This window comes from Juglans microcarpa x Juglans regia, chromosome 5S, assembly GCF_004785595.1.
Source record: "Juglans microcarpa x Juglans regia isolate MS1-56 chromosome 5S, Jm3101_v1.0, whole genome shotgun sequence".
NCBI classification, from domain to species: Eukaryota; Viridiplantae; Streptophyta; class Magnoliopsida; order Fagales; family Juglandaceae; genus Juglans; species Juglans microcarpa x Juglans regia.
Window position 1 is genome coordinate 6310770 of NC_054603.1, and position 24963 is coordinate 6335732.

The 24963-nt window shown below is 36.7% G+C and overlaps 3 protein-coding genes across 4 annotated transcripts; 1 reads left to right on the forward strand and 2 right to left on the reverse strand.

Moving 5' to 3' along the window:
- Positions 1–959: 959 nt before the first annotated feature.
- On the reverse strand, positions 960–4025 carry LOC121267028 (60S ribosomal protein L12-like). Its single transcript, XM_041170911.1, has 2 exons — positions 3950–4025; positions 960–1448 (listed from the first exon to the last, which is right to left on the reverse strand). Exons 1-2 carry the CDS (start codon positions 4023–4025, stop codon positions 1087–1089), a joined length of 438 nt encoding a protein of 145 aa, XP_041026845.1. The 3' UTR covers positions 960–1086.
- LOC121267866 (protein argonaute 2-like) lies at positions 3904–9012 on the forward strand. Its single transcript, XM_041171960.1, has 3 exons — positions 3904–4659; positions 5022–6219; positions 7261–9012. Exons 1-3 carry the CDS (start codon positions 4290–4292, stop codon positions 8708–8710), a joined length of 3018 nt encoding a protein of 1005 aa, XP_041027894.1. The 5' UTR covers positions 3904–4289; the 3' UTR covers positions 8711–9012.
- A 1099-nt stretch (positions 9013–10111) lies between these two features.
- Positions 10112–14137, reverse strand: LOC121268684 (putative E3 ubiquitin-protein ligase LIN-1). Of its 2 annotated transcripts, none has more exons than XM_041173024.1 (7): positions 13010–14137; positions 12803–12899; positions 11722–12671; positions 11493–11640; positions 11064–11315; positions 10598–10907; positions 10112–10381 (listed from the first exon to the last, which is right to left on the reverse strand). In XM_041173024.1, exons 1-7 carry the CDS (start codon positions 14071–14073, stop codon positions 10257–10259), a joined length of 2946 nt encoding a protein of 981 aa, XP_041028958.1. In that variant the 5' UTR covers positions 14074–14137; the 3' UTR covers positions 10112–10256. The 2 variants fall into 2 exon arrangements, with proteins under 2 accessions (XP_041028958.1, XP_041028957.1); XM_041173023.1 differs by having other exon boundaries at positions 12761–12899.
- Between the last annotated feature and the right edge of the window lie 10826 nt (positions 14138–24963).

Below are 24963 nucleotides of genomic sequence, written 5' to 3' on the forward strand. Positions count from 1 at the left end.
TTGATAGAATAGAATAAAGGAAAATACTATTTCCACGTAAACTTTCTATCGAAAAATTTTACCAAATTGCATTTTATTTATTTTTACTTAATAATTAAGAAAATATTTTTAAATGAATTTATGATTTTTTATATTTTTTTAAAATATTTAAAGTGTTTAAAAAAATGATTGAAAAAAAGAAAAAGAAAAAAGGAACGTTTTGCCTTTCGGTGAGGATTCTGGGTTCCTAGAATAAAACCTAAAAGTGGGTGAAAATGAGTCTGAGATCAGAAATGTACAGAGAAGAGATGGATGGGTTGCACTATCCAACCAGATGGAAGAAAAAGACAACAGCCCTTCAACGAGGAATAATTGACTTTCAACAGCGAATCCAGTTCTCTAAAAAATAATCTCATTAATAATTATTTATTATTCGACATTTCACATTTTATAAAAAACAGAAATATTACATACAACCTTTATATAACCGATTGACAAATTGGGTCCCACTTCAGCCCTTCCTTCCTCTTATTTCTTTCTCACCCTTTTTCCTTTTTCCGTCAGTCAATAAAACTTAAAAACTTGATCAATGTTTAGCGGTAATTCCACGAGCCTCTCTCTCTCTCTCTGTGGTCAAGTCCTTCGTAACCACACTGTGCCACCTTCATCTCTATCTTCCTTTGACTCTCTATAACCACCGATTCCCCTACCGTTTAGCAACCTGTTTCAATATTCTCAGAATTTTACTTGGAATAGAAGCAAAATTTTCTCAAATTTCAAACACTTACTCTCGCTCTCTTGATTTCTTCCCTTCCATTGTCGCCACCAGCCAGCCTCAAGCCATGGCAGGTCGTCACTCACAAAAGACCCAACCCTGCTGCTGACCTCCATCGTAGTGAAATTCAAGTAAATTTTTTTTTTTTTTTTTTAACAATAATCAATCACCCAGCGAAAGAAATCACACTAATACCATAACTCCATCAACATAATTAAATTAGCATATAAATCCCTGCAAATATTCTAATTTCTAAAACATAGGAAACCATACAATCTCCAAATTATCCCAAAAAAAAAAAAAATTAAAACTATATTTGAAAAAAAAAATCCTCAATGGGGAACTAAGTCTAGAGGGATTTCGACATCAAAATCGGTGATCTCCTGCTGCAAGTTCTTTGGGTCTTTCCCATCGACCATACAACCGATGGACATGCACATACCGAGGATCTCCTTGACGGTCCCAAAGAGGTCCTTGGCCATGGACCTGTGCCGCATGACCTTCGCAATCTTGATGACGTCGTCGAGGGAGATGTTCTCAGTGTGCTTGATATTCTTCATCTTCTTACGGTCACGCTCGGGCTCCTTAAAGGCTTTGATAACGAGAGCGGCAACGGAGGGAACAACAGAGACGTTGGCCTGACGGTTTTGGACCGTTACGCGAAGGCCCTTCCAGTCCTTGGCGGTCTCCTTGGCTATGAGTGAACAAAAAAACACTGATAAGAGTGAGAGAGAGGGAGCGAAATGAGAGAGTGGGAAAAAATAAAAATTTTTATGCAACCAATTGCACAGGGTTCTCCCAGCCGGTTGCAAGTAGAGTTTTTTTATAAAAAATATTCAACATCTTATGAAAAATACATTCACATTTTATGAAAAAAAATTATAAATATAAAGTTTGAAAATGAATATTAACTGATGTATGGAATCATCTTCAAACGTACTATCCTCCGTTAACTGTGGAGACAGACACCACCGAATACCTGCAAATAATTTTTAGTTATTTTATTTCTTATCAAAATAAATAATAATAATAATAATAATAATAATGTTCCTATGTGAGCTGTTGTGGCACTACCTGACTTTAATAAATAAATAAATAAATAATAATGTTCTTTTTTCTAAGGACTTTCCATGAGTCTTGGAGGCGGCACTTTCCATCTCCTATATGAATTATATACAGAATTTATTCAAAACCATTTAACAAAATATTAAGTTTTAGATTTATTTAAATTCGAATGGATTTGAATTATGAAATAATAAATAATTGTATAAAAACTACGAGATAATTGATATGCTTCTGATTCATGATGTATAAGAAGTTACTAAAAATACAACGTAGTTTTGTTTCTCCCACACTACAAGAAAATGGCTCTATTAAGGCGATTTATTGCGGCAATTTATTGTCTGATAGAAATAATATTGCCGCAATAAGTCATTATTCACGGCGATTTTCTTGGTCGATGTGGCTTCGAACCTGCACGTTTTTAGTTTTACCTTTTGCATCGTATTTTACAATATTCACGGCATTTTTAGTTATTTGCGGCGTATTTTACAATATTAGTAGTGAAAAAAATCGTTGTAAATAAACAATTTTCTAAAAAAATTTTGGGTTTCGCTGGTTGAACTTTTAAGTGAGTTAATAATTGCGATGAAAGTGCGATGAATCGCTGCAAAAGGTTATTTGCAGCGATTTTGGAGATTATTTGCATCGAATTTTAACGCCGCAAAAAACCCTGTTTCTTGTAGTGCCAATATGGCTTCGGTTTGGATATAAAAGTCTCAAAATTTATCTCATTTAATTATTATAACTTTTTTTAATACTATACAAAATATAATAAATAATTTAATTTGTTTAAATCTCAAAAGAATAATAATATTAAAAAAATAATATTTTAATAATATTTTATTTAATTTTTAACTTTTGTATCAACTCATTTCGTCTTAACTCACTATCCAAATCTCCCTTAAAAATCGTGTTTTAATAATTAGCAGATTTTAAAAAATAAGTAAGATAATCACCCATCTTCCACGTTTTGGTTATCCATTAATATATTTATTTGGGAAGCTCCTACTAAGATGAATAAGAATATTAGTTCATAGAGTCAACAAAAGTGGGGATCGAGGAAATTAAAAATATACAAGTAGTTTATATGAGCATGTTGGGTCGGAGTAGACACGAATCTACTCAACGACTATTTGTATTATTTTCATGGCATTTGATGACATTAAAGATGCAAACTTACAATATTATTAAAATCTTAAAAAAAAAAAAATGAAAAAAGAAGAAGAGAGAGATGGCCTCAGTGCGTGGCACGGTAAGGGGACGGTGGCCCTTTTTCTTTTCCTCTTAATTTTGTATAAGTGTTCAAGGTTGCCTCTTTCGGTGAGCACCGTCGAGGGAGACCGTGGCCTTTTTTTTCTTTCTTTGTATCGTTAATATTTTTATAGAATTATTTTTTATTTGTGTTTTTTTTTTTTTTAACTTAAGCTTTAAGCAATGATATTTAAATAATCCACTCAAAAAAATTAAGGTTTCATCACATTTATCTATTCTTAAAGGGAGGTGAAAAGTGCAAAATTCTTGATTTTAATTATTTAGGATGAAATTTAAAAAATAAATGATATAAGAATTTAAAATGAGATCAATCCACTAATTTTAAATATAAGTTAGATTTACACGTAAATCTTTTTAATAAAACTGATAAAATGAGGTAATTAAATGTGATATGTTACATATTTTTGTTTTGAGTTTTACAATATGGTGTACTATATCTAATTACATTAATTTGTGAAATTTATTTTGAATCAAAATAAAGAATGTAGTGAATAAAATCTCATATTATACATAACTTTGATTTTTCTAAAAAACAATTATCTATACTTGTAATTTTAGTTATGATGTGTAAGTTACTTAAAAGGATGAAAACATTAAATTAAAAATTAAAAAATAAAATTATAACTCAATACATATAATATTGTAGTATTCAATAAATGTACTATTTTGCTTAAAATGATATATATACATGACAGTATTCTTTAGACAATACGTTATTCAGGGTCTAGAAATTATGATCCTTTTGAAACGAATAACGTTAACTTGACTAGTCTCAATAAAATATATAGTAAAGTCATGCTTTTGGTAGATCATTCCACAGACAGCGTTGTCGGGTACAAAAATCTTCTTTGTATCGGTTACATCGAAGCTTCTGGAACAGTGGAACCTCCTCGGATGCTTCACCAACTCCTTTGTCCTCGCCCATCACCACACCCATGCACCTTTGCCTTCTTTGACTCGCAGTGGAGCGGACTGGTCTTGGAACGACGATTTCCCTAGCTCGACTTTACTTGCCCTTGGGTACTAAGCAAAAGAAAGATTCGTCATTTTTCTTATTTATTTATTTAGCTGAGCTCCCATCCGGCCTCCTCCCGCAAACAAACACATGCTCTGCCTCTGCTCTAATTTTGCTTGTTGAATTCTACTACTTTGTTTCGTGTCTGATTGTTCTGCGTCCTTGAGAGTTTGCTCCCGAGATCCAATGGAGAGAGGAGGTGGGAACAGAGGGAGAGGAAGAGGCAGAGACGGAGGAGGAAGGGGTGGTCGTGGTGGTCGTCAACAACATCAGCAGTGGAGGGGTTCGCGGCCTGGGGGGCCGTGGGATCGACAACCGCGACAGCCGCAAGGCGATGACATTGTTGCTTCTGGTCCTCCCATGGGTCAGGTGGTGGAATCCGCTTCGTTGGGCGGTTCCGGTGAGGGTTCGAGCAGCGCGGCTGGTCGTGGTGTTAGAGGACCAGCTTGGAGGGGTGGGGCGGGTCAGATTCAGTGGGAAGTAGGATCCACTACTCCTACTGCTGCTGCTCCACCCGTTCAGCGTCCGCCTCAGATTTCTCCTGAACCTATCCCCGGTATTTGATCTCTTCACTCTATGTTTTTTGATTGGTTGTTGATAATAAGGGGGAAACGGAGAGGAGAGGGAATATGGATTCCTGAATGACTATATCTGTTGCTTTTGCCGGAGTTGATCGGCATAATCAAATTTATTCATCAGGCTTTATTTATTTATTTATTTTTCTGCCTCCATTTTCTTCGTAAACATACGTCGCGACAGTCAGATTTCGATGGAGATTACGATTTTTTTCCCAGGCCGGGGGGGGGGGGGGGGGGGGGGGGGGAGGAATCCGGGAAATTACCGTGGTTGCATAAAAGAGAACCATATTAATTTATATTTTGAGCAGCTTCAGTGATTAACAACTTTTTTTCTTCACAGATCCTGTTGTTTCAGAACTGCAAGCAATGAGTATTTCAGAAAAATTGACAACTCCTCCAGAAGATTCAAACAGAATTCTTCCTGTTAAACGACCCGATAAAGGGGGCGCACTTGCTATCCGAACGAGTAGGCTCCGTGTCAATCACTTTCCTGTCAACTTCACTCCAGAGACTGTTATAATGCACTATGATCTCGATGTGAAACTGGAGGTGCCCCTCAAGAATCGTCGGCCTGTGAGAATATCAAAAGCTGATCTCTCTGTGGTCAGGAACAAATTATCTTCTGATGATCCTGTACGATTTCCCATGACAAAGACTGCATATGATGGCGAGAAGAATATTTTCAGCGCGGTATCATTGCCCACAGGAAAATTTAATGTGAAAATCGCTGAGGGAGAAGACACTAAGGGTGGTTCATATGTAGTTACTATCAAGCTTGTAAATGAGCTCAAGCTTTGCAAGTTGGAGGATTACTTACGCGGGCATCTCTCATCAATCCCCCGAGATATATTACAAGGATTGGATCTCGTAATGAAGGAGAATCCAGCTAGGAACATGATCTCAGTTGGCCGAAGTTTTTTCCCCAGAGAACCTAGGGAAGGAGATGATCTTGGTTGCGGCATCATGGCATCTAGAGGGTTTCAACATAGCCTGAAGCAAACCTCCCAGGGTTTGGCCATGTGTCTGGACTACTCGGTTTTGGCATTTCGAAAGCGATTGCCGGTTATAGATTTCCTCAGGGAGCATATCTATAAATTTGATATCCTTAATTTCCAAAAGTTTAGGGCGGATGTAGTTGGTGCATTGAAGGATCTGAAAGTTACTGTGACTCACCGAAAAACCAAACAAAAATACATCATCAAGGGTTTAACTTCTGAGAATACACGACGTATATCATTTGATGAGGAAGACCCAGAGGGCAAGAATCCAACCAAGAAAGTGAGCATTGTTGATTATTTTTTGGACAAATATGGCAAAGATATTAGGTATAAGGATATTCCCTGCTTGGATTTAGGGAAAGGAAAAAAGAAAAACTATGTGCCAATGGAGTTCTGTATCTTATTTGAGGGCCAAAGGTTTCCTAAGGAAGACTTGGATAGAAATGCAGCCATAATGTTGAAGAACATGTCACTTGTACGGCCAAATGATAGGGAGAGGGAGATATGCAGTATGGTACGCTCAAAAGATGGACCTCTGGGGTATGTAAATATGACACTTCAGTCTATTTATAGAATAATATGTAATTATCCTGTGCTGGTTCTTTTGTTGCTTTCTTATATTTTTTCTTCTCACTGTTTCATGAAATAACAAATTGGTCATTGAGTGCTGATAGTATTTGCAGGTGGTTGTCTCACTTACTGCAAAGACAGTTCTTTGGTTTAATAATTTGTTTTATGAATTTTTCCTATCAAAATAAAATTATATGAATTTTTAGGAAAGCACTTGAAAATACATGCTAAACTGTTTTAGTAATATTGTTCTTTATGTTGCTTACAGAAAATTGAGTATATATTGTTGGTAGCTGCAATCGGCCGTAGCTTGTCTATGAAAACAAATGCTAAAAATCTCATTATAGTGTACTTGGATTTCATGCTTTATGATTTGTGAAATTCTTCACCTCCGGTAACCACTATGCAATGAGCAGCATCACTTTCTTTTGGCATTGACGTTGTCACTGCAATGTCTATGATAGCCATGCAAAAATAATGAAATTTGAGGGCCAGAGAACTAAGATTTTAGTTACATGTAGGAGCCTGTTATGATTATATAGCTGATCAACTAATGTTGGACATGTAGACCTTGCATCTCCTGTATCCTGCTGATTTGGTTGTCCATAGATAGAATGTAGAATAACCTTAGAAATTTTGATTCTTCACCTTATGATGCAGATAGTTTTGGTTTGTCAAATTCATGAAACATAAATGTTTTATTTTAGCTACATGGCATTAGTAGGATCCTGCTATGATTATATAGCTGATCAACTAATGTTGGACATATAGACCTTGCATCTCCTGTATCTTGCTGATTTGGTTGTCCATAGATAAAATGTAGAAGAACCTGAGACATTTTGATTCTTCACCTTATGATGTAGATAGTTTTGGTTTGTCAAATTCATGATACATAATTTTTTTTATAAGTAAATTTTTTTGATAACTTAACATAACTTCGCATGGTTTTGTATTCATTAACAGATTATATCAATCTGAAAATTATTAAATTGGTCCTTGATCTATTGGCAGTGGAGGCATCGCTCAAAATTTTGGAATGGCAGTGAACATGAACATGACCAAAGTTACAGGACGCATTATTGGGCCACCTGAGTTGAAGCTTGGTGCTTCGAATGGTAAAGTGATCAAGGTAACGGTTGAGAAAGAGAAATGTCAGTGGAACCTTGTCGGAAAGTCAGTGGTGGAAGGCAAGAGAATTGACAGGTGGGGTGTTATCGACTTCAGCTCTTCTGAAAGATCTGGACTAAATCCTGATTTTTTCATTCCAAAGCTTATTAACCGGTGTGGAAATCTGGGAATCCGCATGGAGGAGCCTCTTATATATGAGTGCACAACAATGTGGAAATTTTCAAGGCTTAACATGCTGTGTGAACTACTTGAAAGTATTAAGAAAGAGGCTTATAGGATTTGTAAAGGTAATCTACAAATTCTTCTTTGTGTTATGTCTAGGAGGGATCCTGGTTACAAATATCTCAAGTGGATCTCCGAGACCCAACTTGGTATTGTGACACAGTGTTGTCTGTCCACTTGTGCCAACAAAGCAAATGACCAGTATCTTGCAAATCTTGCTATCAAGATAAATGCCAAGCTTGGAGGTAGCAATGTAGAGCTCAATAATCCGTTGCCCCGTTTTGAAGGGAAAGGGCATGTTATGTTTGTGGGGGCTGATGTTAATCATCCTGCTGCACGGAACACTATAAGTCCATCCATAGCAGCTGTTGTTGCAACCATGAACTGGCCTGCTGCAAATCGTTATGTAGCACGTGTCCGCCCACAAGTTCATAGGAAGGAGACGATTCTGAATTTTGGAGACATGTGTTTGGAACTAGTTGAACGATATGCTCAGCTCAATAATGTTAGGCCAGACAAGATTGTGATCTTCCGTGATGGAGTAAGTGAGAGCCAATTTGATATGGTTCTCAATGAAGAGTTGCAAGATCTCAAGAGGGCACTCCAAGCTATAAAATACTCTCCAAGCATCACACTTATTGTTGCCCAAAAGAGGCATCAGACTCGTTTCTTTCCGGAGAGTGCAAGGGATGGGTGTTCTACTGGAAATGTGTCTCCGGGCACAGTTGTGGACACAATAATAGTTCACCCTTTTGAATTTGACTTCTATCTCTGTAGCCACTTTGGAAGCCTTGGGACAAGCAAGCCCACGCACTACCATGTCCTGTGGGATGACCATAGGTTTACTTCTGACCAATTGCAAAAGCTCATATACGAACTGTGTTTTACCTTTGCTCGGTGCACTAAACCTGTGTCGCTAGTCCCACCAGTGTACTACGCTGACCTTGTTGCTTATAGGGGACGACTTTATTATGAGGCAATGATAGAGGGGCGGTCTCCAGTTTCAACATCATCGGCATCATCGTCGTCGTCATCATCGTCACTTGCATCTTTTGATCAGAATTTCTTCAAGTTACATGCTTCCTTGGAAAATATCATGTTTTTTGTTTAGAAGGCTGCCTGCATGGTTTGCCATTTGTTCTCTCCTCTTTTTAGAAAGGGGTAAGAAATAGACGACTTTTGTTGACAATGCCCGACGTCCTCCTTTCTCGTGTGGATTGATGAAGGAGTTTGTGCGTGAATCTAATGGGTTCTGTCTCAGTTTGTCTGAGAGTATTTTGTTCATGTTTCTTTTGCTCTTACAGTTGTGATGGTTGAATGTTATGCTCTTGTGTGTCTTGTGTTTTGCTGTAAAGAATCAGGGATTGTGTGGACTGGACCGGACCCTGTCTATTTATAGGTGTGTTTTGCTTACGTTCTCCTTGTCTGTGCTTGCCATCTCATTCTCTCTTATGTTAAGCTTTTGTGTGTTGACGACATGGATTTGTAATCCCAAGGTGTTCTTCGCCACAAGAGTTTCAATTAAATTGAGATATTGTCCTCTTCTATAAAATAAGAACTTGAGCTCTCAAATTTAGATTAAAAAAACAAATAATATCTGGTAATCTAAAATGTGTGGGAATGGGTCACGGCTTCGATAGCACAATTTGAAGATCTAGTTGAGAACTGGTGTCGTCTTAGAAACTTTTTATTTTATTTTCATTTTCAAAATAACTCGAGGTGCTACTCGAAGAAACTCATTGCATGAACGAGCACTTACACCAAAATGCTCCGAATAGAGGGTTCTTCATGTTTCATTTTTACCATTATAACCACTGCTATTATGTCTACCAATATAACCGCCATCTGGGACAACACTGGACACTCAGATAAGGGAGTACAACATAGGTTTCCAAACTTGTTCACCCCTGTCCATGGGAGCAGGTCACATTGATCCTAACAGACCACTAGTTCCCAGTCTGATATCTGATGCAACCCCAGAAGATTATGTGAATAATATATGTTCTTTTAACCTCTACAAAGCAAAGAATCAAAGAAATCATTGGATCAAGAAACTATAGCTGTTCAAACCCATCTTCTGATCTTAATCACCCCTCAATCATTACTTCTTACTCTTCTGCAAATGGAAACTTCAGAGGACAGTTACCAATGTTGGTGAAGGCGCCACAACTTAGGCGGTTTCAGTTATGAACTTAGGCGGTTTCAGTTATACCAAAGACATTAGTTTTTGGAAGGAAATATGAGAAGCAAACTTATTAAGATAAGAGTATTTACATTTATTTATTTTTTATTTTTTTTTATAATAATATTAGATATAGTTATAAGGTATATCGTGTACTCCCTTTGAAAGAAAGGAGGCTCACCATTAAAAATAAAAATATTTCATATTTAGTTATTTTTTTAAATCGAATACACGAAACATGCATACGTTAAAACTATACTCATCAGTATGTTTCACTAAATATATTCTCTTTAAAAACGGAGGGAAAAGAAAAAGAAAAAAAAATCGACGGAGGAAATATTACACATACACTCAACCCTAACAACATTCTCCAGATATTCTTTCCTTAACTTGCAGGTAAAGAGATTCCAACACTGGTCTGTTAATAGCGAGAAAAAAAGGAGTTTAAAGTTGATGATTTGCTTCCATTTCCCAGCTATTGCCTCGAGCTGCTGCATGTGATGATCGAAAAAAGCTCCCTAGCTGTCCATGTCACTAGCGATATATTCTGGAGATTGCCCAGCAATTCTTTATCCCATGATGAGAGCATAGAAACACATTCTGTAGACAAAATAGACGAAAAATTTTGGTATAGAGAGAGGCAAACAGCTGAAACTACTCAGCTCATCAGATATCAGAAGACGGTATTTTCTAGTGCGGAGAAAGCATCTTCTCTGAGCTTTCTAGAAGAACAACATTTTTAAGCAGTATTTTTAGATACCATTCTGTCATCCTTTATAGAAATACTTCAGAAGACGGTGAAAGATTTCATTATACCTGAGTTCTTAAAGAGATTCAGTAGTGAGTATGAAGCTAGCACTCTTTCCTCGGGATCTTTCCTGCAATCCAGAGATTCAAGCAATTGTGGCATGAGAATTGAGCATGCCATGGACTGCAAATCTTCATCTCCAACTGAATGGAGAAAGCTGGTCACCCAAGTGACAGTAATGATACTTGCTCGTGCTAAACTCGGGATGCCATTGGCTATGGATTCTGAAAGGGCAGCCAATAATCTCTTATTCCCACTTCGGATCAAGACAGTGGCTGCTTTCCTTTGCCAATCTTCTGTTGCCTCTTCCTCTTCATTCTAATCAAGTAACCGAAACCACAAAAATCAACCAACCACTAGGACAGAGAAGTTTAGATTAGGACATATGAATACAAGAAAAATTACTGTCAATCTCTATTCCTCTTGAATATTTCATTTTTATATAATTTGCGAGTTTAATGTATGCAAGCTTACTGAGTGCATGAAACCATCAATAACAATTTCCTTGCTACGAAATGAATCCCCTGCATTCTCATGGAAACCTGCTCGTTGTAAAAGCCAACTTTCTGCTGATGCCTCTCCACTATAGAAAAAATGGCCTCCCAACATCAGAAGAGCCCTCGCTGATTGTTCTTGAACCTTATTGTTACATAGTCGACAGTCCAAAGAAGTTATCACTGCCTCAACAGCTTCTTCTCTATATACACTGTACTTCATAGTATCACCCTGCCACATGAGTGCTACTTGTTATGCTTACTGCTCAAGACTGCACAACCAACTTCTTTTATACAAATGGCCAGTTTGGATTCTCAGAAGATGGAGTAACAAACGGTGGAGAGATTCTCTTTTGAATTCTTGGGAATCATAAAACTCTGAAAACAAAAGTGAATGGTATAGAATTACCAGAAGATGAAGCTGCAATAACATTGCTGCGACCAGTGGATATTCTTCTGGTGGGGCTCTCTTGAGATAGGCTAATAAAATGTTCATGGCGTTCATACCACTCCATGCTTCTTTCAGTCCGCATAAGAACTTTATCATCTGGGTTCTTCTGGTAAAAACCCCTCGAATTATTAGAAAATGGATTGAGCTTCTGAAAGAGAAAAGACTGCAAAAGGTAAAAAATTCATACCTACTGAGGCAGAGTAACTCGGTTAGTAAAGCAAAAGCACAGCTATTAGAATTCTTGCACTCGAGAACAAGAAGTTCAAGGAGAGATGCTTTGTTCAAATTTTCAGCCAAATAATTTCGGCAGCTTCCATCAGCTCGAATGCATCTCGACATGAGCAAAGCAGCATTGCTCCTGTCATGAGAATCCCCTCTCTCAATTCCTTGAGCCAGAAGGTTTATTCGCCCCAGAGAAACCAACTGTCTAGCATTCTCTAAGTTTCTATCTTCATCAAAACCTGTAAGGAGTTGGTGTAAAAGGTATATTGCTGCCACTTGAGGACTGCACCGTACTGTAAATAGGATCTGCATATGATCTCCAAATTCTAATACTCGAAGGAGTAGTGGCACCCATTCAAATGATATCATCTGTTTTGCCTTGGGCTTTAATAGGTAAAGCAGAACAGCAGCCTTTAAAAATAGACTGCTGCTCCTCAGAAGTCTCAAGAAAATGTCTAGCCGTGGATCTGAATTCAGTATAATCTGCCTAAACACCTCCTTCCTTCCTACAAATTCAGCAAAAATCGATATTATGAGTTCTAAAATTTCATCATCTTTAGAAGCAAATAAAACCTCTAGCATCCCCTCAATAATGGAGGCTTCTGATAATGCAGCTTCAACGACAGGATCACCATGTGAGTCCAACCAGGCTTTGCAGATTATACGAAGGGAAATTTCACACTCGCATAGAGAATCCGAGGAGCAAACAGTGTAAATGGCTCTGCTTAATTCACTTGAATGGGTATTTTCTTCATTTCTGACCGAACCTATCTTGGCCGTGTGATTGCGTTCTGTTGGCAGACTTCGGCAAGCAGAGAATTGGATATAATCTGCATTTTTAGGCTCAGTGCATAATTCAACTCTCGAATCTCTTAAGTTTTGGCTTGATGACCTTCGATGAGTCCTATCTCCTTTCTGTACAAAACAGAAAAAAGGCGATCATCTGCAACGTAACAGTCACTATTTATGCAACTTTAAATTAAAACATTAATAAAGTAACCCACATTAACAAAACTGCAGTTATCTTCGTGTGTGCAAAGTTTCACCTCTTCCTTCAAATCCCAAGTATCCATTGAAGGTCCATCTGGATCAACCAGGTCCATAGATCTCCGTTCAAGTGTTGGGACGAGCACATCTCGGTATCTTCGTTGATTAGGAAATCAGGAAGCAAAATTCACTATTAGCAAAAAACTAAATGTCAAATTTTTTTACATTTTATAGAAATGATTAAACCATCTCCTTCATTAACTTACAAGTTCCTGTTCATGGAAGACTGTGAAGTGTAAGAATCTGATGATCTTCTTTTCGATGATCCATAGCTGGGTTTTGATGGCAAAGGCACAATAGGAACTGGAGGGGCCATAACCCCAACTTTAAGCCACTCTTTATAGTAAAGAGCAAAGACAGCAGTTCCCTTGTCCATTTGTTCATTGTATGCTTTGCTCAAGGCCGTGATTACCTTCTCCTTCTTAACATAGTCCAAGTTCGAGTGAGTTTCGACTTCGGTAGTGTACCATATCTTGAGATGGAGAAGATGGGGAAGAAAGAAATGCTCCCAAAGATCAGGAAGCAAGTGGGTTCGAGCTAAAAAGGGCGAATCGCAGAAAACTTGAAGTAGGTGCCTAGCAGAAATCCGATTGTTTTTCTCAAACTTGTAGACAATTGCCAAGTATAGCTGAGCACACGCAGAAATGTGAGAATTGGGTGTTCCGCATGTTGAACCATTCTTTGACTTTCTAGAATTTAAGGAATCGACGATGCTTAGAAGCCGAATGGAGTTTCTTAATGTCTTCATCCTTAGTTCCTTCCTGGTCGCTTGATCTTCTACCAACTTCTGTACGCTCTCAATACCGAGTTCCATGTTCATAAAAATTCCATTATCAGATTCCATCTTTTTTCTCACCAAGCAAGACTTGCACTTCACCCGAACTGTTTCCCGGAATTTCACATCTTTTACGTACCTTCCAATGTATCCGCTGAGAATAGAAATCACAGCTCTAATGGCTGCTTCATCAATTGCAAGATCATCTCTTCTTGAACCCTCTGGCATCCATGACTTGGCATTTGATCCCTCTGATTCCGACAGCACCCTTTGAGACGAGAATACCGAAGACCCTTTTTTTGAACTAGTCTTCTCGATCTTCTGTTTCGAGATATGCAGAGAATTTCGGTCATGGCAGATGTACATACGCAGCGCAGGTACTGACTCGTGTGGTTGTGCTCTCTTGCTAGGATTCACAGGCTTTCGAGTCTTGGGAAGTTTCCTGCGTTGGAGCTCAAGTCCTTCCTCGGCGAGCAGTTCTTGTAAGGAAGCCATTTCTTGGTAATGAAATATTGGACTTTGGTTTTGGAGAAAAGGGAAGAGAGTTTGTAAAGCTTCACCATTAAATAAGAGAACTGAGTACTAACAAATCGTTTGTTTTATAATTATTATCGTCTCATCCTTATAATTTTTTTAAAATTTTTAAATAAAATAAAATAAAATTTAATTTTTTTAAATTTTAAAATAAAAATAATATTAAAAAAATATATTTTAACATTAATATTTTATTGTACTTTTTTAACTTTAGTTTCAAATTATTTTATCTCATCTGTAAAAATAAACTAAATCAATTTTTAGAATCCAAAATCATTTTTTGTTTAAAAAATTTAAATTGATAAAAGGACATAGATTTAACTTTTTATATTTATTTTGCCAAACTATGAAAAGAAATAGAATGGGACGAAGGAAAAACATGAACGATGAGGCCAAGAAAATGGTTCCTATGTTTTTTCAAACTGTTGAAGCCATTCTCCATTAATTAAAAAGTGTTTTTTCAACATGTCTGGACCCGGTTCTTGCCATAAAGAACATGGTCGATGACTATGAGGAGGACTTGCGTCTTGACCCCGATCATCATGACCTGCAACATCCTATGAAAGATTTACATATTTCATATATGTAATTGCAAACCCTAATCATGTAATACAATCATACAAAGTAAAACATTATTGTAAAAGTCTAAACATTATAAAGATCAGATCATTGAAAAGTCAGGAAGTCAAGGGTTAGATATATATGTATATATGGACAAAACACGATCATATATATATATATATATATATATATATATATATATATATTGTCATGGTTATTAAAGTGGCTGAAAAGATGCTTAATTTGGTTAACCCATGTTCTACAACCAAAAGAATCAATCAATGGTACGAGTCTGAGAAGACTAGGAAATTTGGAACATGTGAATGTTCTTAGCCACTGGCCGGCGGCGCCGGACCCACTAATTTTGGAAAATTAAAACTTCATCCTACATACTAACTCAAATAACTCAAATCTTATTTCAAACTCAAATGTTATTTACCTCACTTTCCTAACTACGCCTAAATCTTCAATTATTCTATTGGCAAGTTTGTATAAAAAAATACGCTATCAACATTGTTTAATTCCTACAATTAGAACTTATATATTTCTCATATAAAATTAAATATTAATAGTATGAAATGTATATTCTCCGTTAGGTTACGTTTAGATAGTGAGGTGATCTTAGATATTCTTTGAATAGTAATAAAAAAATAATGATAGAATATTGAATAGTAGTAAATAATAGCAAAAAATAGATAAAAAATAATAATAAAATAATGAATAATAGTGGAGTATTTTTATAAGAAAAAATCTATTCATCATCTCATGATGTGTCATTAAATGATAAGTTCATAAGTAAAATATAATAAATAATTTTTAATCACTTAATACCATAGTATAAGATAATAAAAAGATGATAGAAGTTAAAATGATAAATAACATTACTCGTTAGGAAGCATATATAATATTATTTCTCGTTTGGATGGCGACCCCTCGTGACTATCGAAGACGCATTTATTCACGGGATATGTGGGCAATTTTTCAAGATTTATGGGGCCTCTTTGTTTAATTAATTCACCACGAGATCTTCGTCTTGTGTACGTGGCATGCAATTACTGCATGAATAAATTAGCATTATATTGCCACGAGACATATATAGCCATGCAACTGGGTCAAATTTTGAAAATATGCATTTCATACGACCAGAACTTATGTCATTTAGTCTAAAAAATCTTGACCATATTACTCTCCATTTAATCAACTTTAAAAGACCTAACGAGATATATAGGTACTTATTACAATAATAATAATAAAAAAAGAAATATATAATTAAAGTACTTAATTTGATGATAATTTTGTATCAGAAATCAACATTATTTGAAATTTTTATTTAAACTAGCTATAGATAGACACATGATATAAATTTGATCAACAACGTATTTAATTTAACATTCTTCTCACAGAATATGATTACATATATGCTAATGAAGGCGATAGATTTGATCCATGCATTTAATTATTGCATGTTTTCTTCATGTAGTAATTATGAAATGCTTAATTTCAACACCTATATATGTGTCCTTGAGGATATATTATTTAAATTTTTTCTATTATACTACTTCCTTTTTTAAAATTTTTTATTTTTTTAATTAATTTATCCTATTTAGAATTATTTTAATTTATTATTATTTAGAATTTTCTGTAGCTTTTTATACGTGATACTACTCCACATGTGACATCACTTCAAACGTCAATCCTATTTTTTAGCTCTATTATATACAAGTGTGTAACATACTAGTTAACGTGGAATCTATTATATGTATAATAAACTCAAAATACTAATATTTTTAATATAAAGTAGTGTGTTAATATTAAACAAGCTTGTAATACTAACGGATTTATAATGGAATGAACTTTTTTTTTTTTTTTTTAATGTGGAAACAAAAGTACTAAAATTAAGTACCGGACCATATATTTTGTTTTCAAGGTAAGATCCACGCCGACAAAAGAAAAAAAAAATAGAATCATGATCATACCCAAAAAAAAAAAAAAAAAAAAAAAGAAAAACAAAAATCATGAACCTATGAATTAATGACATCAAGAAAAGTCATAGATGAGTCTTTCTATTAAATAATCTCTCTTCTCTCTACCATCTCTATGAGAAGGCAGAGCTGAAGGAAGTGGTTACTTCCTATCCTTTTGGGTGAGGGCGCCTTAAGTTATCAGTCAATATGGCAGGCTGCGGTGACAAGATGGAGGAGCTAGGTGATAAGTGGGACAGATTGCAATTGATGGAGTAGGAATATACGTCCATCAAGGTGGACGATGGTATTTTAGAGGAGGTGAAACAAAAGGGGGATGGGAGCTTGGTGGGAAAGATAATTACGGACAAGAAGATCGGGCAGGAGGCTATTGGATCAACCATGGCAAAGGTTTGAAGAGTAAGCAAACAAGCATCATTCCAAGAACTGAGGAGAAACACTTTTGTGATTACCTTTACAAATAAGGAAGATAAAGAGAGACTATGGGATGTGAAGCCTTGGTTATTCGATAACACCCTTTTAGTCCTTAACTGTGGGGAACAAATTGACAATACGATCGGAAGGGTGACAAACGTGGTGGTCCAAGAGGATGAGAGTAGTTGGGGGAACTACTTAAGGGTGCAGATTATTCTGGACTTAACCAAGCCAGTTGCAAGAGGAAGAACATTAACAGTGCAAGAACAGAATGAGTGGGTTTCCCTCAAGTACGAAAAACTTCCTTGTAGTTGTTTTACTTGTGGAAGAATAATCCATAGCTCCCAAGGTTGTATGGCTAGTGAAAAATAAATGGAGAAACGGACAGACAAGGTAGAGCAATTTGGGCCTTGACTTAGAGTTGAAACAACTATAAGGAGAATGGGAGGAGGAAGACCCAAATACAAGAGCAATACCAACTCTGGAAATTCATCAAAGGAGGATTATGGAGGTAAATCAGTAGTTGGAGGTTTAAGGGTTATTAGTCCAGATCTGTTACAGGGCACAAATATGAAAGAAAATTTGTGTGATGATGAGAATAAAAAACAGAAGAATGACAAGGGATGAGAGAAGATGGAAGAAATGAAAATGAGGGGAGAAGCAAAGAAGTAATAATGGTGCCCGGGAGAAAGTATTTGTGAATTCTGCAGAGAGTATAGAGGTTGAGAGGAGCGGTAGAGGAGAGTAGAGTAAAAAACTAGTGATGACTGAAGGAAAAATACAGGGGCCTATTTGTTTAGAATCTACTATTATCTCAACAAAAGGTATACTAAAGAAGTCTGAGGAGAAACGGAGAGGGCAGAAGAAGGAATGGGGTACATGGAAGATGAGGGAGCTAGGGGAATGGGTAAAGCACCTAAGGAGATGTCTAACTGGGCTAGTTCCAAACGAAGAATAAATGATGAAGACAATAATGATTTACAAAAGGGGAAGTTGAAAAAAGGCAAAACAGATAGTAGGAAAGATGGGGACAATCTGACAAAGGAATTGGCGGTGGCTGTAAATCAACCCCACCTATTGCAATAAAAATCCTATACTGGAACTGTTGGGGGCTTGGGAACTCTCGAACAGTTTGAGACCTTTGCTTACTAGTAAAGGAAAAGAGACCTAACCTAGTTTTTGTTATGGAGACTAAGTTAAAAGCTGAGAAGTATGAGGTGTTAAAGAGGAATGTGGGGTTCAAAAATTGTGTTGTGGTAGAACCAACTGGCAGGGGTGGAGGATTAGCACTTTTTTGGAATATGGAGATGCAAGTGGAACTTATTAACTACTCATAAAACTATATAAATGTATGGATATTTGATTATGAAATAAAAGGCAAATGGTTGTTAATGTGTTTCTATGGACAACCAAATGCTAATAAAAGGAAATAAGTCTCAGATATATTATTATCATTTAAACCTACTATTCCCTATGGATGATGTGTTTCGGGAGATTTTAATGAAATAGTAACAAACAAAGAAAAGGAGAGGGGCTGGCTTAGGAAAGAATACTTAATGTCAAATTTTAGAGATGTTTTGGAGAAGGGGGAGTTGCATGACATTGGCTGGAAGGGAGATAGATTTACCTAGAGTAATAGGCACATTGATGAAACTTTCACAAAGGAATGATTAGATAAGGTTGTGGCCAACACATATTGGTCTAACACTGATAGAGAAAGAAGCCTGGAGGTCCTGACAGTTAGAAGTTCAGACCATAGACCCATTCTATTAACCATGGATAAATTCAAGAAAGGAACTCTACACGGGAAGAAAGGCTTTAAATATGAAGTAGGTTGGGCAGTTGACGGAGAGTGTGAGAACATAATAGAGGAAGAATGGAATAAATGGCCAGAGGTGTTGGATCCAGTTTCAAAAGTGCAAGACATGCTCAGTCAATGTAGTGGGGCTTTAATTAGGTGGAGCAGAAATTTTGAGAAGGATAAGGAGAAAGAGATATAAAAAAAAAAAAAAAAAAACCAACAAGCCTTCACAGGTTACAATTAGAGGAAGCGAGTCACAACATAGAGGAGATCAAAAGGATACAAAGGGAGTTGGGACAACTTATGGAGAAGGAAGACTTAAAATAGAGACAAAGGGCAAAGAATAACTGGTATCAACATGGAGATAGAAACACCAAATATTGCCATGCGTGTGCCTACTAGAGGAGGAGGAAGAACACCATACAACAGATTAATGACTTTAATAACAGATCTTTAGACAAGCCAAAGGAGATAGAGGAAGCGTATAAGGCTTACTTTAATGATTTGTTTGCCACAACAAAGCCAACCACAGTTGAAATTCCAAGGTGTTTGAAGAACATGGAGAGTAAAGTAACTACAGAAATGAATGAGCATCTCCAAGCCTTTCAATAGAATGGAAGTGGAAGAAACATTAAAATAGATGGCCCCACTAAAATCATCAGCCCAGATGAGTTTGGGGCATGTTTCTACTAAAATCATTAAAGCATCGTGGGAGAGGAGGTTTGTCATGCAGTTCTGAGTATTCTAAAATGGTGGTATATTATCTCATTCTCTAAACTACACTTATATTGTTTTGATTCCAAAAGTTAAATCTCCTGTATATGTTAGTGGCTTTCGACTAATAAGTCTATGTAATGTTTTGTAGAAGATCGTTTCAAAAGTAATTGCTAACAGGCTAAAGGGTGTGCTAGATGCCATAATGTTTTTAAATCAGAGTGCATTCATCCTTGGGAGGCTCATTTCAGACAACATAATGGTAGCTTATGAAGCACTCCACACAATGAAGACTAGATAGAGAGGAAAAAAAGGAAGCATGGCTCTAAATTTAGACATATCTAAAGCCTATGATCATATAGAATGGGCTTACTTAGAAGCTGTCATGAAGAAGATAGGCTTCAACGAGAGATGGATTGCTATGCTAATGGGGTGTGTTACCTCAGTTACTTACTCTGCATTGATCGATGAAAATTTAGGAGAAAAAAATTTGCACATTTAAGAGGCTTGAGACAAGGGGACCTACTATCTCCTTATCTATTTATGTTGTGTGTTGAGGGCCTTAGTACAATGCTTACTAATGTTGACAGAAGGGAGGAGGTAAGAGGAGTGTCCATGGCTAGGGGTGGTATTAGAATAAATTATTTGTTGTTTGCGGATAGCTGTGTGCTGTTCGGAAGGGCAACTGGGGATGAATGAGAGAGATTGCAGTCCATTCTATATACTTATGAAAGAGCTTCAAGCCAGGTTCTTAATAAAGCTAAAACCTCCATATTTTTTAGCTCAAACACTGGGGAAGCAGAACGGAGATGCATGTTGAGAGCAGCAGGGACAAAAGCTTGTGGCAGCTATGAGAGGTACGGCCTGGGTTTACCAATAATGTAGGAAAATCAAAGTATAACACCTTTAGGTGTGTTAAGGAAAGAGTGTGGCAAAAAATAAACAACTGGAAGAATAAGTTCTTATCTCAAGCTAGGAAAAAGGTTCTCATAAAGGCAGCACTACATGCAATCCCAACTCATATCATGAGTGTTGTCAAGCTCCCGAAAAGGATATGTAAGGAACTAAACTCAATATTTTTCAGATTCTGGTGGGGGAACAAAGATGGGGACAAGAAAATACAATGAAAAAGCTGGAAAAAGATGAGAGTATAAAAAACAAGATGAGAGTTGAGCTTTAGAGACTTGGAGAGTTTCGATTTAGCCTTGTTTGCAAAACAAGGCTGGAGGATGTTGAAAAACCCAAGCTCGATTGCTACTCAAGTCTATAGAGATAAATATTTCAAGCAACAACATATACTAAAGGCCAAGCTAGGGGGCACCATAACTGATATGGAGGAGTGTATGGAATGGGATTGGACTTCTCAAAGGTCTTAAATGAAGAGTAGGGAATGGGATAAAATAAGAATATGGTGAGATAGGAGGATCCCATCACCTATTTCTTTCTGTGTACAATCACCTAGTAAGGCTATTAATGGGGAATCTATGGTTTGTGATCTCATCAACTATCAGTCCAGGGAATGGAAAGAAGTTAGAGTTAAATAATTGTTTGTGGAGGAAGAAGCATATGTAATTTGTAGTATCCCAATTAGCATGCTAGGGGTTGGGGATAAATTAATCTGGGACTTTACAAAGGATGGGATGTTTTCAGTGTGGAGTGCTTAATATGTGGATCTAAACAGAAGAAGGAGAGCCAAAGGAAACTGAACAAGACGACATATGGAAATTTATATGGGGAATGAAAGTTCAATGGGTGGTTAAAATTTTTTTTCTGGAAAGTAGGAACTAACATCCTACCTATAAGAAAAATCCTTTTTAACAAGAAAATTGTTGATAACTCTTACTGCCCTATTTGTCAAAACAGGGAGGAAACTATGATCCATATTTTGGGGAACTACTCAACAGCAAATGATGTGTGGGTAGAGGAGCAGAGCCCAGTCTAGAATTGGTCCAATGATGAAGAAGACTTTATGAAGTTATGGGTGAAGCTGATGGGTAGGTTAAGCAAGGCTGGGATGGAGTGAGTTGCTACTACCATGTGCAGGATATGGTTAAGAAGGAATGAGTTCATTTATGAAGCTATATTCTAGAGTCCAAGTAAGCTGGCTGAACTAGCAAGAATAAGTATGGAAGAGTTTCAATCATCAAATGAAAGAAGAAAGGGATTCAAAGCACAACGTGATTGGGAGATTGACAAAGAACTGGAGGAAACCACCTAGTGAATTTGTGAAGGCAAATTGAGATGCAGGTTTATATTCAAAAATCAAGAGAATGAGGATTGGTATCATAATCAGAGACGAAGGAAGAGAGGTTTTAGTCACCATTTGTGCCCAAAAGAAGCATGTTTTGTAACCTACTCTTGCTGAAAGCTATGCATTATAAAAGGCGATAAGAGGTATGCAATGAGTTAGACACAAGGAAGGTGATTATAGAAGGAGATGCTTTAACAATTGTCAATGCTGTATATAGAGATGTTGAAGATTTATCTTGGTTTGGACATATTATAGAAGATATCAAGTTTTATATAGATCGAAGGAAAGATTGGAAGGTGGTTTATATTCCTAGAGAGGGTAATATAGCGACATAGTTATTAGCAAAGTATGCTTTAAGCTTTGAAAGGGAGGGGGAAAGGGTCTGGATGGAAGCAGAACCTAATGTAATCTTAAATACTGTCTTGAGAGAGAAATTATGTATAGCTTGACAAACTTTTATCAATAATACGAGATTGTTTGTTTAAAAAAAAAGCCATTGAATTTCCCGTTGGTGGTACCAACATGACCAAAAGTAGCAGTCTTTCCTCCCCATACAAGACATTATTGTATAATATATAATATATGAAAAATTCTAAACTCAATCACAAGGGTGCAGGCCTCGTGCACGACAGCCCACGTGGCTTAAATGAAACGCGACATTTGGGATGGGTAAGAATGAAAAAATCGCAAGCCATGAAAAGTGCGTTTCCTTGTTCCTAACTCCCCTCCCCTCTTCTCTGCTCGACTTTTTTTCTCTTGCCAGTCCATTTCACAAAGCTCACGGTGAGTCCCTCCTCCTTGTTCCATGTGACAGACGGTCCTTCTTCATTGTGGATTTATGTTTCCCTTTGTTTACCTAGTTCCTGTTCTTCCATGTATGTGGTATCTCGGCTGTCTTAAACCATTCATGAGTTTGATTTCCCTGTAACACTTTGATTTCCCGATAGTTATCTTGTCATGACTCAGATTTGGGTTTTACCCATTATATGTTGCATGGGGCACGATTTTGTTATTTCCCATTCAAATCTCAGGTACCTAAAAAGCAATCTATGATTTTTTTTTTTTCATTTTTTTGTTTTTTGGGTAGAAGGAGACTGCCAGGGTAATATGATTGAACACTTTCGTGTGATTCTCTTAGGCAATATAATGTAATAGAGTGAAGACAAGGACGATGATGTGCAACAGATTGAAAGAGAGAGGAATCTAAATCATTGGGTTGATACATTGGTGGATTTCACGTTCCTGGTGGTGGCATTTTTTTGGTTTATTTATTCTTGTTTGTAGCTCTTGCAAAATACTTGCAAGCTGAAAAACGTAAATGTGGATGATGGGATGTTGGTGATGAAAATACTATGAGGATCACAAAGGATAAACTTGGTTCTAATAAACTTATGTATTACTTCCATTTTATTCCTTTTCGAAAAGTTTTCCCAACAATACTGATTATGTAGTTGTATTGTAATGATAAAAGTAGTTGGAAATTTGCAACTATTTTGTGCCACTGCATCATATTCTTGTTGATTGACTAATTTATTTTTGATTGTGGGGTTTAAACTTATAAAAGTTGAATCTTGAAGAATATTGAACTCATCTTGCCTTTCAGTGAGTCTAGTCCTGAACTTGGGCATGTGGAAAGTTTGGGTTTTACTGATACATGCTCTGTTGTGAATGCTAGTAGTGTTCTTTTGCTGGAAAGGAGGTGTAGTTGTTCTATGTCTTGTTCATTTTTATTTATTGAATTGGGATATCAACATCATGAGCTGAAGCACAAGGATGGGAAGCAATAACTAGCAGTGTGGTGGGTCTTGCTTAGTAACCGAAACAGTGAGATCCTGAGAGAATGATAGGATCTGGACTGAAGCAAATTGTTATTTGGCTTGTATGTTACCTGTTGACACCCTGTTCATGAACATGATGTATATACATGCCTTGGTTGTTTTTGCTAGGGTACTTTTGCATATTAATAATCGCAATGTATTGGCTTGTACTTGTAGTTGTGACTTATTGGAATGTGGTGATTATTACATCTATACCATGCATTCCCAATCATTGGTAAAGTTTTTATTTCCTACAACAATGGCTTATTTTAGAATAATGGTGTTCCACTATATCTTCTAAATTTCTATGAGAATAAAGTATTTATTGTTTTAATAAATGTGTTGGATAATACTAATCCAGCTTTTGCAGCATGTCAAGTTACTGATTCAAATGGACGGATAGTAGTGAAGACAGAGAGATTGAATTGTTAAGGAATGAAGAAGAGCTTCAAACAAGAGGAAGGAATTGGGAAGAGGGAGTTGGGACTCCACAACAATTAAGTCGAGATGCGAAGGCAAGAAGTAGACCTGCGGCGTTCACGCACACTACTTCATGGGTATTAGGATCATTGCATATTTGTCAACCGTTGTACTTAATACGATCAAAGTGAAGCCCCAATTAATGGGAACTTTGTTATATATAATCTTGACCAACAGTCGCTCACTTTGTTGCCAGGGACCTAGTTTTTGTAATGGGGGCCAATTATTGGGACTTTGTTGTTAGGGACTTTATGTATATTGATATAGACTTGGTGTTAAATTTGGAATGTCGAATGTTTGGCAGGGATTATTGAGTTTCTAATGCAGACTTTATTTTATGATTTTTTATTTGTTACTACTCTAGAACCATTTCCCAAAGAGAATAAACTTCAGATTGCCAAGCTACCCGAAAAAGAAAAAACTCCTGTAAGTTGAGACCTCCAATTGAGGTGATGCATGTAAAACTACAATAATATGTATTTATATATCTGGATCCTCATTTTTGACTACCAGCTTTGACAAGTTCCACCATATCTGGATCCACTTGTCCCAGACTCCCACTGACGAACACTTGCACTTGTGACTTCAAGAAAAGAACATTCATGTGCCTCACCATCCACCAACCTGCTCTATTATTTCCCAACAAAGAGGCAGAAATACAAGACTTAGAAATAAATCAGGGCATTCAAATTATATCTAACTCAGATTACACAACAATCCACACATTGTTCCTTGTACATAGCATCAACAATGACACCCAAAGTGTACAAATACATCAAAGTAACAGTATCCCAAATTAACATAAGTTCCTTGTACATGGCATCAAGAATG

Bases quoted from the DNA above. Each gene is read 5' to 3' on its own strand.
- LOC121267028 (XM_041170911.1), bottom strand. From the start codon at position 4,025: ATGGGTGTGGTGATGGGCGAGGACAAAGGAGTTGGTGAAGCATCCGAG. The intron at 1,449-3,949 runs GTAACCGATACA...GTTCACTCATAG, and splicing joins ACTGTTCCAGAAGCTTCGAT to CCAAGGAGACCGCCAAGGAC.
- LOC121267866 (XM_041171960.1), top strand. From the start codon at position 4,290: ATGGAGAGAGGAGGTGGGAACAGAGGGAGAGGAAGAGGCAGAGACGGA. The intron at 4,660-5,021 runs GTATTTGATCTC...TTTTCTTCACAG, and splicing joins TTCTCCTGAACCTATCCCCG to ATCCTGTTGTTTCAGAACTG. The intron at 6,220-7,260 runs GTATGTAAATAT...ATCTATTGGCAG, and splicing joins TCAAAAGATGGACCTCTGGG to TGGAGGCATCGCTCAAAATT.
- LOC121268684 (XM_041173023.1), bottom strand. From the start codon at position 14,073: ATGGCTTCCTTACAAGAACTGCTCGCCGAGGAAGGACTTGAGCTCCAA. The intron at 11,641-11,721 runs GTATGAATTTTT...GGTTTTTACCAG, and splicing joins GAGTTACTCTGCCTCAGTAG to AAGAACCCAGATGATAAAGT. The intron at 11,316-11,492 runs GTAATTCTATAC...CTCATGTGGCAG, and splicing joins TATTGCAGCTTCATCTTCTG to GGTGATACTATGAAGTACAG.